This window comes from Symsagittifera roscoffensis, chromosome 5 (assembly GCF_963678635.1).
Source record: "Symsagittifera roscoffensis chromosome 5, txSymRosc1.1, whole genome shotgun sequence".
NCBI lineage: Eukaryota > Metazoa > Xenacoelomorpha > Acoela > Convolutidae > Symsagittifera > Symsagittifera roscoffensis.
The window spans coordinates 20404998-20420290 of record NC_087066.1 but is presented as its reverse complement, the minus strand read 5'-3'; the positions used below and the strand labels follow the sequence as shown (position 1 = coordinate 20420290).

The 15293-nt window shown below is 34.5% G+C and overlaps 1 protein-coding gene and 1 non-coding gene across 2 annotated transcripts in view; one reads left to right on the top strand and one right to left on the bottom strand.

The window, feature by feature from the left end:
- The window catches only part of LOC134846899 (dynein axonemal heavy chain 1-like), a 513436-nt gene extending 505990 nt beyond the window's left edge, over nucleotides 1–7446 (top strand). Inside the window, exons 60-66 of the mRNA XM_063864314.1 lie at nucleotides 1471–1647; nucleotides 2401–2571; nucleotides 3253–3383; nucleotides 3781–3925; nucleotides 5579–5785; nucleotides 6298–6532; nucleotides 6877–7446. Coding sequence (XP_063720384.1) covers nucleotides 1471–1647; nucleotides 2401–2571; nucleotides 3253–3383; nucleotides 3781–3925; nucleotides 5579–5785; nucleotides 6298–6532; nucleotides 6877–6998 — 1188 coding nt within the window. The 3' untranslated portion in view covers nucleotides 6999–7446. The remainder of the gene's footprint in view (nucleotides 1–1470; nucleotides 1648–2400; nucleotides 2572–3252; nucleotides 3384–3780; nucleotides 3926–5578; nucleotides 5786–6297; nucleotides 6533–6876) is intronic.
- On the bottom strand, nucleotides 747–830 carry Trnay-gua (transfer RNA tyrosine (anticodon GUA)). The gene is given in 2 exon segments: nucleotides 747–782; nucleotides 794–830. It is a non-coding gene; the product is annotated as a tRNA-Tyr (tRNA).
- Nucleotides 7447–15293: the final 7847 nt, after the last annotated feature.

Sequence of the window (15293 nt, the reverse complement as noted above, 5' to 3'; positions counted from 1 at the left end):
CCCTGATTTAAAGGATAGTTCAATGAGTTTTTTCAGGAAGGGAACGATTGTGAAAGAACTAACTTTAGCAATTAGATTTCTAATTCCATCTATTCCAGAAGATAATTTGTTTTGTAGCGCTGAAAAAATGACTTCAACTTCATATTCAGTGATTGAATTTAAACGCATGCAAAAACGAGGCTCTGAATAAAGTTGATAAAAATGAAATACTAATTTGGGTATTTGATTAGCTAAATGACTGCCAATAGAAGAAAAGAAGTCCTTGAACTCATTTGCGACAGCTAGTTTATCGCTAACAACGTCGCCACTACTTTCATTTACCGAAACTATTGTTCTACTTGATGATTTGTTATACCCTTTAAATCATTTACTAATTTGTATACTCTCCTTGAATCACCAATACAATTTTTGAACTTATTACAGTAAAACTTTTTTTACATTTCTTAATTTTAATTTCAATTTTACTTCTGGCTGATTCAAAACGAAATCTTGCTCTTTTGAGACTATTTTTCACGTCGCTTTTCAGGTCACTAGTCATAATTTACATTTATTGGGTATTTGATTAGACTGATTTTATGATCAAATACTATCTAAGCGTCAAAAAATCTATTTTTTTTATACGAGCTCGAAATATTGCCAAGAATTTTGCATTTACCAGTAAAATGCAGATTAATTCCGCTTATGTCCAATCGCGAAACAGAGTTGAAAGGAAACCGAAATGTTTTTTTTTTGGAATGTAAAACTTCTCCGCCGACCCGGACTCGAACCAGGGACCTAAGGATTACAGTTTACTCTACAGTCCTCCGCTCTACCAACTGAGCTATCGGTGGATAATAATCGGAAGAAAATAAAATTGCAATTCGTTGGCCAATTTGTTTGTTTTAATATTATATATATATTCCGATGCCAATTATAAGTCGAGAGCCAGTTAGTATACAAATAATATTTCAACTGGCCGATCTGCACAAAAGGCAACACAAAAGGCCGAATTGCACAATAGTTATTTTTAAGTTCCTTTGAAATATGATTTTGTTTTTTTTTTAAATTTTTTTGTTCACATGATGAATTTTAACTAAATAAAGCCTAGTGACCTTGACCACATGTTCATTTACAGCTTATTCGGTTTCCTTGCGCTGCAAAACCAATGTTTAGATCAGAATATCATTTTTTATGAGCTCATACAAAATAAAGGCTGGACGGTGTAAATGGAGCTCACCTCTTAATTTTTTGAGTCTTTTTAACGTCGTTTTTCATGTCATATGTCATATTTTACATGTTTTTGTTCCCTAGTTTCGAAATGATTTTATGATGAAATACTATCTAAGGCGGATCCGATGATCTCGAGATTATCTCAGAAAATAAGTTTCATTTGTGTATGTTGCAGGTGTTGTCTTACACAAATACTATCTAAGGCGGATCTGAATATCTCGAGATTATCTCAGAAAATAATTTTCATTGTGTATGTTGCAGGTGTTGTCTTACACGGCAGGACACATCAACTACGGGGGTAGAGTGACAGATGACTGGGACAGGAGATGCATGATGAACATACTGGCAGACTATTACAATGAACGGGTGCTCCAGGAGCACCACAAGTTCTCAGAGTCCGGCACCTACTACCAGATCAACACGGAGATGGACCACAACGTAAGCCATCATTTGATGTAATTCAGTAGCACTACTTCAATGTAACTCATAAAGCGATGTCTACACTTTAAACTGTAGCTCAAAACCAAGACTGGTGTAGATATATTTAACAACAACAACAATATAAAACACTGCTCTAAATTAGAGAAATACCAATATAAAATATCGTGTAAAAAAAACAACTTTTGAATGCAGAATGTACCACAGAAAGTTCCGACCACATTTATGAAAAAACTATAAAACAAAAACAGTTTATTTTTGAAGTTTCCGTGATTTGTTCGTGGTGTGATGAGAGGATCTGAACGAAAACATTGAACGTGGTCATGTTCGATAGTAACAGTGAATTAGGTCTATTTTCCTGGGAATTGAGTCTATAAATTGGTAGATAAATAACATATCAGCACCAATTTTCAACACTTTGCTAGTACAAAACAGAGTTCCAAGAGCTGCTTGAGTACCCGGAACTGTTTAAGACATACCGAAGCAAGAGTTTCTAAAATGAAGTTCTTTTTGTCAATATTTGGCATCTGGGAGTTATCATCTGGGATAAAACGCATCTTAAGTTTCTAAGTTTTTTTTGCGCTCAGAGACGTCTCAAAGCAGACATAATTTGTCTCATGACGATCTCTCAAATTGGGTTCTCTTATGATTCGATTATTCATAAAAATTCATTTGATGAATTATACGATACTGATCTATACTGGAAGCAATTTATTAGTTTATCTCTAAAATACTTCAATACTTTCTTCTTAGGGCTGCCTCCAATATGTGAAGAGTCTCCCTATCAACGACACTCCGGAGATATTCGGCCTGCACGACAACGCCAACATCACCTTCGCCCAGAACGAGACATTCAATGTGCTGGCAGCCATAGTGAAGCTACAACCCAAGACCAGATCGGGAGGCGGCCAAAGTCCAGAAGAGGTAAACATGTCTTACTCTCATTGTAGCATAGGGCAAAACATTGGATAGATAAAGTGAAATAAAAAACGACCAATTTAAGATTTTTGATTAATTTTGAATGCAGAAATAGCTATCTGCTTTGCCGACAAATTTCTCACATACTCGTACGAAATTTCAAAAATGCATGGTAAAATTTTTTCAAATTCAATTAATTTCCTTCTTAACTCATTTTACAAGTCAGCAATCCTCTAAAGCCAATGATCATTTCAAAATCTCCAATTTATTATAAAATATTTTTTCAAATGTTTCACTGGTCTTTCTGCAATCACGATATTTTTTAATCTTCTCAGGGAGAAAACAAAGAGGTTTGATTCATAGTAGACTAAGTTTTTCATATAAAGACGCTGTTGATCATCCATTCATGACAGTCGAGTCTTCATATTAAATTCAGATTTTGCTGGTAAATTTTCCAACATGTTTCACGGACCACAAATTATGTCTCAACCAAAAAGCAGGTCTTCTTGATTTTTCTTCTTCAACTTCATGCCATTGGACGGACGTATAATTCCAACGGTAAGTTTTAGTTGTTCTAATTTAAGAATTCTTCACTTTTCAGGGTTGTTCTAAGTCACGCTAAGTCTTACTAAGAGCAGCCTATCTAGTTTATAATTAGCCTTAATACTGATAGATTCCCTGTCATAGATCATAGAGGCGGCAGCGGTTGCCATACTGGACAGGGTGCCCCACCCACTGGACGCGAAGGAGGTGCTGCAGCAGTACCCTGTCATGTACGAGGAGTCGATGAACACTGTACTGGTGCAAGAGGTCATAAGGTCAGTCTCACAATGCTCTTGCTTTATTTTTGTATTTACTGATATTAATCTTGGTAGAAACAAGCCAACCCAAAACAGCTTTGTAGTACTTATTAAAACAATAAGCACTATAAAATAGGTCCCACCTCCTTTCGAGAAGATCCTAGATCCGCTTATCTTCATAGTGTTTGTTTACCGTTATATAAAATGATTGCTTTTAAATTATTGACGAAAATTTTTCAAACTTCTCATAGCACTGAGCTCAAAACGGAAAAAAAACCGTTTTGGATTCAAAATTGGATTCAAACCCACTTTGAATGTTTGTAGTTCTCGTCAGTTTTTCGAGTACTTCAAAAATTCCTTAGCTTAATTTAAAAGAAATTGCTCTGAATGTGATTGAGTTGTTTGTGTTGTGCAGGTACAACCGCCTGCTGTCGACTATCCACTCTAGCTTGGGTTCTCTGAGGAAGGCGCTGAAGGGACTGGTGGTGATGAGCTTCGAACTGGAGAAGCTGTCCAACAACCTCTTCATCAACAAAGTGCCCGAAATGTGGGCTGCCAAGGTACTATAGAATACACTAAATAAGACAACTCAACCTATAATTTTTGGTTTTAAGAGTCGATGAACGTAGTTCAGACTCTTATGTAGGTCACGATGCTTTTTTTTTCGTTTTTTTTTTATTCAAGAAAAGTCTCAAATTTGTTCAGTCTAAAACTTACTTTTTGGCGGTTCGACTTCGAAAGTTTAAAGGTCACGAAAAACGTGATTGACTTTTAGTTTGAAAGTGGGATTCAATTTTCAGAGTTTGGGCTAGTTTTATCAAAAAAGTTTCAGTCATGAATTGTTCTGACTTGTTCTGAATGTTATGAATTGAGTTTCAAAGAGCTTCAAGGCCATATTTTTTGTTTCGACTATTTTTGAAGAAATTGACGGATTATTTGTGCACGGGGTGGTTTCTTTTGCTCCAGACAAATTTTGACTGTTTAAGAAGCTATTCTTGACGAATTTTTTCATTCATCATTCGAAAAGTATTGTTGTTATGAGCTCAAATTTTAAAAAAATGTTTCACCTGTTATCTTTTTTCGTACAGTTATTGGAGTTTAAAGATTGGTAATTTGCCCATTTTGTGTTAAATAACGCGATATTTCTTTCGCGCTGTCAACGCGTAAGGGGAGATTTGATCTATCTTAGCAATTGTTTCAAATTGGACTGAGGCAGGCTAATTAATACTTTGCTACAGTCGAAATATATTTTCTGCACTTTACTTGTAGGGGGATGCACTTTACGTGTAAGGGGATGATTTAAAAAAAAACGGAAACAAATTACTCCTTACACTACTCCATCAAATGAAAAGGCAATTAGAACATTCACGGCTTCACCCAGATACGAACAGTCTTGTTTTCTTTGAATTTAGAAAGTTGAGATTTTTCAAAAAAACAAGTCAGTGTTTTTTTTTCTGTTTACTTACGGCACAATCATGTTGGGGCACCTTTATAGCTTTTTGATAGCATGTGCTTCGACATTTGAATAGTAATCAGTTAACACAGTTGATGCATTTTTAATTCATCAAATGAACCGAAAAAAGTTATATGTTTCAAACAACAACAAAAATAAACAAAAATGAAAACTCGATTTCAGAAATTTTCTTACTCAATATATCTCGCAATTTTTTCAAACACATAATTTATTAATAATGTGGCTTTAAGCTTTTCGATTTGTTACGTGCAAAGTTAGCGTGGATGCCTTCAATTTGTTATATTCCACATTATTACATGCAAAATTGGGTCTATTTGTTTTTGGTGCCACTTCTGCTGAATTGCATTGGCAAGTTATTAGCATATGTAGCTGCTTTATTCGTGACTAGTGTTTGTCGATTGTAAAGCTTGCGTGGCTGAAAGGATAGTGCGTGAGACTCAAAATCTCTTGATTTCAGTAGATCGCAGATTCGAATCCTTCACGTAGCTGAGTGTTTGCTAATTTGAGGCTTATTTCTACTTTTTCTTATTTCACTTGATAGAGCTGCTTTTCGGTTGTGTTCTCGCAAGTGTTTGCGAAGCGCAGCTTCGCCTCTGTGTTTAAATGTTCTAGCTAATCTACAATTGTTTTTCTAATAACAGGCGGTACATTGAAAGAAACACTATAAGGTCGTAATAAGATGCATATTTTTTGTCATAATGTTTTTTTTTATATTTTCTCATTTCTTCACCTTTCGCAGGCCTACCCGTCTCTGAAGCCGCTGGCAGCCTGGGTTGATGACCTGATCCAGAGGATGGACTTCCTGCAGGGATGGGTGGCGAAGGGAATCCCGCCTGCCTTCTGGATCTCCGGCTTCTTCTTCCCCCAGGCATTCCTCACTGGTACCCTGCAGAACTTCGCAAGGAAGTTCCACATCTCCATCGACATCATCTCCTTCGGCTTCGAGGTCAGCTCACTAACTACAATGGTATCTAGTTATGTCTAAATGTTTCCTCCAACTTTTATGACAGTATTGTGTTCTTGTGAAGGTATCTTACGTAAATTAACCCATCAGCGATAAAATAGGACCAATTGAGGAAGAAAACTGCGGAATCCACCGACCGTTTGTGGAATTCGCTTCATCTGCCAAAATGCATTTGGCCTTGAATTCCACAGATAATTAACAATTTGTCGTCTCTCTGTAGGCCTTTTAAAAAGGCTAAAACTGCCATTTTTGGAATGCTTTTGCCTTTCAATATTAGTGATATTAAGGCCTAAGGCGCTTCGATAAAAGTTGATTGACTAGAAATTGATGTCGTGAATTATTATCAACGCTGGTCAGAAGTCGAATCCCCTATTGTTTTTATCAACTCTTAAGTCGTTAATATACGAGCTCTACAAAGTACTTAACCTAAATGGGAACTTTATCTTGAGAGGGGAAAGCTTCTTTCTAAGTTTCAAAAGGGGACATTGTTGCAGGTGATCTCAACCAGCAAGGATGATTTGAATGAGCGTCCGGAGAGTGGCTGCTACATCTACGGACTGTACCTGGAGGGATGCAGGTGGGGCTACTCGTCACGCCAGCTCATAGAGTCTAGACCCAAGGAGCTGTACACGGAGATGCCGGTGATCTGGCTCAAACCAGTCGAGAACCGCAAGACACCCACTTCTGGCATCTACAACTGCCCTGTCTATAAGACACTCACCAGAGCTGGTTTGTAGAATAAAAATCCGATAAGTAAATGCTCCAAGAAATTCGAGTCAGATTTATCTCTTGAACTTTTTGGCATTGAAATGAGACGTTCATCTGGCACGGACAAATCGAGAGAAAAACAGCCAAATCATAAAGATTTTGCGTCTGGTTTTAACCTTTGACTGACTCAATTTTATGCGGTGTTTTTTATTATGGGCAAAAAGATATCAACGATTTTCTTTATAAAAATTCTATCGATTTAAAATACTTAATTTTACCGTTTGCTGCCGTTGAATCTTTGGTACTTGAGGAGATTGACACCAAGTTGTTAATTTGATTATTATTTATGGATTGCGTGTTTGCAGGAACCCTGTCGACTACTGGACACTCGACCAACTTCGTGTTGCCAGTGGAGATCCCCACTGACAAGACCCAGCAGCACTGGATCAAACGAGGAGTCGCCCTCATATGCGCACTCGACTATTAACCCACGAACAAACTCGCAACTCTACTGAACTTAGTCATGACTCAACTCATAACCAATTATAACCAAACTTCAGCTGATCATTACCGAACCTAAACTACTAGCGACTACAACACAATTTGGACGAAAGTAAAATCTTAACAATACTTAACTGAATCTTTGAAAAAGACTGAACTAATCAAACGAAGTCGCCAAAACAAATTTGCCGTGGAAATGGAAAAAAAGTTAAGGCGAACTTCAAACATTCAATCAAACTCATGTATATAATATTGTAACATAACTGGGTTAAAATGTATGGATTTAAATTGCTGTGAAAATGTAAATAGTTGCAATTGTGACTAATGATTAAAATCAAAAATTGTTTTATCTTCTGAAAGTTCAAACAATTTCAGGGAGTCACTTTACAAAAAAAGAACTAAAAAAAGTTGACGGGCGATTTCCTTTTTTGCCTTGCTATTTGAATAGTTGTATAATAAATTTAGGTAAGCAGACATCATGGTATTATATGGTTTTTTTAATAGTAAAAGTCTCGGTTCGACTTGATCATCACTTATGGTTTTTTAATTTAAGACATGCTTTTAGAAGCTAGGATAGTTTTATCTAGATGCCAACAGTTAAAAAAAAAACCAAACAAAGTGTACATGATAATTCATTTCTTACCATTCAACTGAAGAATAGATTAAAAAAACATGAAATTTTTGTGCAAGAATATAATTCATTTAAAAAAAAGTGACTTCTCTTATGGCAAACTCAGCGAAGCATAGGAAAAATTGTTTGCTCTCTGATCATGTAAATTTGTATAAAATTCAATTATTCTGCAATATTTTTTTTTTGCTGTAAGCAAGCACAGTTTGTTCGATCGAAGAACTTAAACCGCTCTCGTCGGAAGTTGAAGACCTTCATACTGCGATGGTTAGGTGATCAAGTGTTGGGATGTTTGGCTGCTTACTGCAGGTTTCGATATCAAAGATGTTCTGCCAAGTAGGTTCTTGAAAACATTAGGTCACTGATCGCTACAGAAATGCTAAAAAAAAATTTAAAAACACGATAAAAAATCCAGCGTGGTGCGTTCAGTTTTACAAGCTTTTCAAACTACAGATTGTTTGTTTTGCTTTTAAACATTCGATGAACATTTTCATCGTTGAAATTCGCTCATTGATTAATTCAGTAGTACAAAATCGGTGTTGCCATAGTACAAATTTGATTTAAGTTATCCGGAAAAAAATTTGTAGTTAACGCGTTTCACTGAAAATGATTTGACTTTCGATGGAAAAAAATATTTGACAAAATTTACTTCAATTTTTAGCAGAATAAATATAATGCAATTTGTTTTACGAAAATCCGTCGAAAATTTAACCTCAAGCAGCGATTTGTTTTAGTTAATCAAAATTAGTTCAAAACTAACACGTCAAATGTCAAATACTGACACAATTATATCAAACGAGAATAATCATAATCAATTCGTTTTCAAGAAGGCAACAGACTCGATCATGATATACATGACTCAAAACACTAAAAAAGCCCATCTTACGGGACACCAAAAAAGTCCATCAGCTGCACATCGAATTGTGTCAACGTGACCCAGCAAAAATGTTTCGTTGAGCCGAATTTCCAATTACCGAAACAGTTTTTATCAAAAACTCCTTGTCACAAATGTATAGATTCCATATGCGATGCAGAATTGAATTTAGTTGATTATTTTGAGAATTAACAAAAACCCTCAATTAAATTTTTGTCGAAAAAACAGAGACATGAATAAATAACGAACAAACCTTAATTTTGAGTTTTTTCTTGCGGCTCAACATTTTTTCGTTTTTCATAAAGTGAAATTACGTTTGATTTTCATGAACTAGCAAAGGTTTTCTTCATCGCAGATAAAAGCATTAATAAGTAAGCATGAATGCTGCCTTCTTATGATTTTGGTCTTTAAATTCAATAAAAATCAATGTTTGAGATTTATAGTGCTTTTTTGTGTAACAGAACTGAATTTGGTTTTTTAGTTTTTGAAAAAAAAAATCTGTTTTTCACAAATTTTACAGTTTTAGCTTTTGTCGGTTTTCAAATTTCAGAGTTTTGGTCTGAGTAGCAGTTATATCTAAATAAAATAAGTTTTGTAAAAGTTTTGTAAGTTTTGTAACTTTAGAAGTTGATTTTGAGTGAATAATTGACGCCAATGCAATAAATGTAAGCCTATCGAGATGGTCTTTTTTAAAACTTTTTTACATATGCAACTTGAGACTCAGTTTATTACCCAAATATTGTCAAGATTTTTAGGGTGCGTTTCTTTGCTTGGATTGATCTTTCGGTTGATTTTGGTCCAACTTTTAGCTTTTTGGTTTATCTTGGTTAAGAGTTAGTTTATTTCCAATCAGTCAAGTCTTAACATTTTCCTAGTCATCTTAATAAACACCAAAGTAAGCTAGTTAGCTGCCTGTCGAGTAGTGTATTCTTGAGCAAAGTTCAGTTTTGTTCAGTTGAATTTCCAATTACCAAAAAAAAATTTATCAAAAACTTATTGTCACCAACAAATAGTTGCCGTACGCGTTGCAGAATTGTATTGTTAGACCACTTTCAGAATTACATAAAAACTCAAGAAATTTTTTGTGGAAAGCATAGACATCACTAAATAACAAACGTTTTTCTTGTTGTGGTTTCTCTTGTTGTGGTTCAACACTTCTTTCGTGTTTCATAACCTGAATTTGCGTCCCGCATATATGAACTAGCCAAATTTTTCTTCATCGTAGATTAATTCATTCATTAAGACACATGGGTGCTGTTTTCTAACGATTTTATTCTTGAAATTCAATGTTTCACATATATGCAGCTACCTGATGTAGCAGAACTAAGTTTGAAAAAATCTGTTTTTCTCAAATTGAAGCAAATTCGCAATTTTATCTTTTTTGGTTTTCAATTTTCTTTATTTTGGTTTGTGTATCAGTTTTATACACCAATACCGCGTAGAGATATATTGGTTGAAAATAAGTTTTGTAGATACTTGAAGTCGATTTTTAGAAAATGATTTAAGCAAATGCTATAAATGGAGGCATATCAATGTAGTCTTTTTATAATTTTTTATGAACGTAACTAGAGACTCACTCTATCATTTAGATATCGTTTTGGGTTTGTTTTTTTAGTTTGATTGATTCTTTCGATTAATTTTGGTCCAATCTTTATCTTTTTTGTTTTATCTTGGTTAAGACTTATTTTGTTTCCAAGACGCCATGTCTTAGCGTTTTCCAAATTCCAAACTCTTTAGGAATATTAGGCTACATTCATGAGGAATATTAGGCTACAATTCAAAGAACGGTATTTTTGAAATCACACAAACATTTAAACTGAAAAAAAAAGCTAGGTTCTGAAACGACTGGATAGCGTCTAAACACAGCTTCACATGTTTTAACCCTCTCTACCAAAAGCAGTTCTATGTGTGGTTCATTAACATTGGAACGACACAGTCATTTCTATTGAAATCATCGGCCAGATCGCGGAAATTAACTTGGTTGCATGCTAAAATAATGAGCTCATGGATTGGTCTCAATATCCCCAGACAACGAGTTCACTCCTAAAAACAGGGCTACCATTCATTATCATATTAATATTGTTTTTGTTCAGTAGATAAGTCATCATATCCATCGGAGATGGATCAACCCTTTCCCTCAACTCTTAGCTTCTCATACTCTGAAAAAATGAATTCTGTGTTAATTAAGTTCAATTCAGGACCTGCAAGGAAGCTAAAAGTTGTTAAAAATAGAGTTTCAGTCTCTTACCGAGACCCTTCCGGATTCTCGAATCCTGACAAAGAACGGTCTTATCGTCACTCGGGAAGGGTAGTAAAATCCACCCGATACCCCTCCGAGCTCTCGGGAATTGCTCCGTAACAATTTTTTGCGGCACAATCGTTACAATTCGGATGTTCTTCCAACGATAAAATTGATCGTGATTCCAATTTGTATCGTAGGTCTGTTTTCTACTAGCTAAAATTGTTGTTTTGTTGATTTTTGTGCTTTTTATTTGCAAAAATAAAAATAGTCTCGTGTCTTACAAATTTTATGTTTAACGTGTCAGCTAAAACCGACCTCTCCCATTTTGATCAGTTTATCAAATAAGACCGTTAATACTCTGAAACAGCCAGTCCTCAAGCTAAACTGTTTAAATAGAAGGTCGATTTCGTCATGCATTTTGACCACCATTCTGGTCGTATGTCACTTTGAAAAAAGGAGCCTCAAAAATAACTCCACAGGCGACAAGTTTTGTATTCTATACCATGTTCTCTGCTGCCACATGTTGAGATTGGTCTTCAAGACACAAGGATAACAATTTTTTTGTGCTCGTCTTTATTCCATAACCTCTAAACTTCTTAGTTCGATTTCCATCGTCAATGTTGTCAACAGGTTTTGAAAGATGAAGCAATGTACAAATCATTGTATCATTTTTTTTTGCTCAAAACATGCCTAATACAATCAATTAATTCATTTTTGTTTCAATTGTGCCTCGCTTACTGCAAACACTGCATTGGTCGTCAGCTAGGATTTCAAGCTTTTCTTTGAAAAACAATTATTCATATATGCAAAACTTTCCGAAGAGTTTTGCCAGAGTTGGAAACAAAGTCCTTGTTCTATACCTGTTTAGAATGTTCTATATTTGTGTCTGTGGTCCACATTTGTGTAAGCATTGAATTTTTCCAGTTTTTAAGCAGCTAATGAATATGACTTCAGACAGTGATTTGTTGATTAGAATTGATATCCATTCGCTTTGCTCTTAGATGTCTCGACAGTTCTTTCGCTTTAGATTTCGTGATTATGTTGCAAATTTCAGTAACATTTGTTTCTGCCAAAAAAAACTGCTGCTTTCATTTTTATTTATGTTGGCAAAAATTGCAGACAACTAACAGTTTTTAGATAAATTTTCTCCATTTTTTGCAAGATGAGACTGAAAACTTCAAGTAACGGATATTCATTACATTTTGTTGAGTTTTTTTGGCTTTTGATTCCATTAAAATACTGTAAAAATTTATTTTGAATATGATTGTGTTTGAATTCAGAGTGTGTTGACTCGGCTTTGCAAAATTCGAGCTAAATTCTTATTTGTTTTTGCAAAAATTGATTCGTTTTTTAACTTTATAGCGGCAGTAAATGCTATTTATTCGTCACTAGAGCATTTTCTGACTTTTTACTAGACTTTTGACCCCGCTTTTTTCAATTGGAACCAGTTTTTCTATGAGTTTTTGAAATGAGTTTGTCGGAACTGCAATGCTTTCAATCAGGAGATTCGAAGCGTCATTAATGTTTATTTGAATCCAACGCAATCGTCATTCAAATAAATTGTTTTCCTCAATTTTTGTAAAACCTTCCCAAAAACAATAACTTGTTTTCTTTAAAATTTAATCGGTTTCTAATTTTTTCAATGGTCTTTTCCATTTTTTGAAGGTTTTTTCATTGCTTTGATGAAAAGTATATGTAGGAAAAATTGTTAGAATTGCGTGATGATCGGATAAAATCGCGGCCGCTATATTGGTTTCTGCATAATTATTAGCAAAAAAAAATGAAATGATTGACATGCTCAAATGCTCTTAAAAAGTTCTTCAGATAAGAAACTAACTGGTTTATTGGAGATTAAAAAAATTTAAACCAATTTAAAATCGCTGCACAGTATAAGTTTGTATTTCGCTGGCGTCCTGATTGATGATATGTACTCGACAAGCAAATCAATGAAATCTTCTGATTTCGTTTGCAGTTGCATTGTGCATTGTTGTAAAAAACAGCGTGAGAGGTCTTTCTATTTGATTTCAATCGTTTGTATTTGCAATTTATCGTTTTCATTTCTCTAAGCAACTCCATTTCTGAAGTTTTAGAAACGAACGTGGCCACACCACTTCCTCTCCGCAATCAATTGTTCAGCCATCTTATTAGGTTGATTTTTTTAAAAGAAAAATAGAATTGCTTCGACGTCGTCTTTAAGCCACGACTCTGTAAGTGCACTTACTAATGCTTGCGAGTTAGGGTCAACATACCTAAAAACATACCTAAAAAATTTTGAGTTTATGATCTTATATACTGCAATAAAAAAATATTTATCCCCATTTTTGTTTGGTGGTGGTTTCGAAATTTATTGCTTCAAGATTTTAATTAAGCCACTTTTCATGCTTTTTTCTAATACATTTTTTAAAGATATGATGTGATTTGCTTATTTAGATAAAAAGTATTCAAATATTTTTGAATGGAGAAAAAATTGAACATTTTAATTGCAAAATGATCATTAATTTTTAGTTACAAAAGCATAAAATAATGGTTAGAATTAAAACATCAAATAAATTTAAATTGCTTCGATATTGTTTTCCATAGGTTGCCTTAGAAGGATCTTCCCGAAAAACAGATGGAAGATATTCCTTAACTATAATTTTCATAGTCTTGTAAGGTAAACTGCTGCTGTTTATGTTGGCATTTGTATTTTGAATTCGGTTCCAAATAAGAACTGATTTTTTGAAAAAAAACATTTTTCGTTATAATGACTGCTGAATCTTGCTTAAAAGTGTAGTTTTTTAATTCTTTTGTTCTCGTAACTTGTCTTGTTCACGTACTTGGTTTTTGTGTATGCAGGTAGTAGTTTTTGTTTCATTTTCCATAGAGGTTAAACTATTTTCCAATCGAAAAACAAGGAAACCGGAAGTACCCTGTATTACAGCTTAAGATCAGATGAAGAATCAAAATTTCTTCTGTCACAGAAGGTCTTTATTGCCCAACTCAGTTGTTTTTCAAGCGATATTGTTGGATTGGATGTCAAACTACTTAATAAATTTGCTGGGTATTGCTGATAGCTTATGACTAAAGCGTTCAATAATAGTAATTGGTTTTTGATTGTCGATGGTTGTTTTATCGATTGTAATGTTAGAAATTGAAAGGGTAGAAATTGATCTTCTAACAGAGAAAAGTTTTGACAGGATTTTTGATGTAGTTTTAATAAATTTTTGATGCCATTAACATCACAAAATAGAAGTGTAGCATCCGCATGTTGTACCACTTTGCAAGGTTCAGTTAAGTTTTTGTTCAAGTCATTTATGTTTAGGTTGAAATTTAGGGGTCCCAAAACTGTACCTTGAGGTTTGCTCTGGTACAGTTTGTGAGATCCAATTAAATTCAGTATGATTTACTACAGTTTTCTGCTGTCTATTGTTTATAAAACTATGAGTCATTTCTTTCGCTGATTCAGAGAATCCAAAATCATTCTATCTGTTCTTTAAATGTTCATGGTTGACCCAGTAAAGATAATCTTGATCCGTGAAAAAAAAACTTTTATTTTAAGTTTGATATTCAAATAATTTATTTGTCGATCAGAAACATCAAAGTATATTGGCGAAGCAAAAAATCGCAACACCAACCTGTTGTTACGTAGAATCCAAAATTATTTCAAATTTACGTAGCCAAACCCAGTTTAAGTGGATATTATCTTTAGGCCTGCGCCTGAGAATACTTTCTTTGTAAATTGCAGGAACCACAGCTAAAACATGCGCAGCTTAAAATTAGAGTTTATAGCCAGCTTTTAAGGTCAGAATTCCTGAAATTAAGTTTCCTCGCAGCTTTTCGTTTTGATAAAATTACAACTAACCTAATATAAAATGTAGTTCGTTCACTAAAATGTAATTCGTTCACTTCTCAGACTGAGAAGTTCTTCTTTCATCGCGTTTGACAAATCGGTCAACGAGTTGATCCGTCTTGGTGTAGACATCTTCGCTCCCCTCGAGTCTTTCAAGAGGAGAGTCAAGGAACTACTTTTAGAGAGAACGGTGTCAACTTTTGATTAACTGAACTCGTGTTCATGGTTCTTGAAGTGCACCTGTTGATCTTGACTTAATATTTTTGTTTTTATTTTTTTCCCTTAATTTATTATTTAAGGGAATTAATTCTTTCTGCTTCTTCTTCTTCACGGTGGTTTTCTCGAGAGAAATATTCAAGTTTTTTTCGTAAATTTAACGGCCTTTGTTTGGGTCGGCCAAATTGATTTTTGGAGCTCTCCCAGATCAACACAAAAACTCGCAAATCATATTAAACGATCCAAAAATGCCGATCTTGAGCTATTTGTAGTGGTTATGAAAGAAATCCAGCAAACGACTATAAGTTTGCTCCGAGAATTCAAAAAAGAAAATGAAAAAAAAACTCACATTAAACTCTAATTAGAAATTTGTAAGCTTTGTTTTCTATGACCGACCATAAGTACGCCCTACAGTTTTGGAATTCCTTTAGCAAAGTTTTTCGCATGGAACCGCTGAATGAAAACCGAGGAGCTGGAAACTTTTGGATGTTG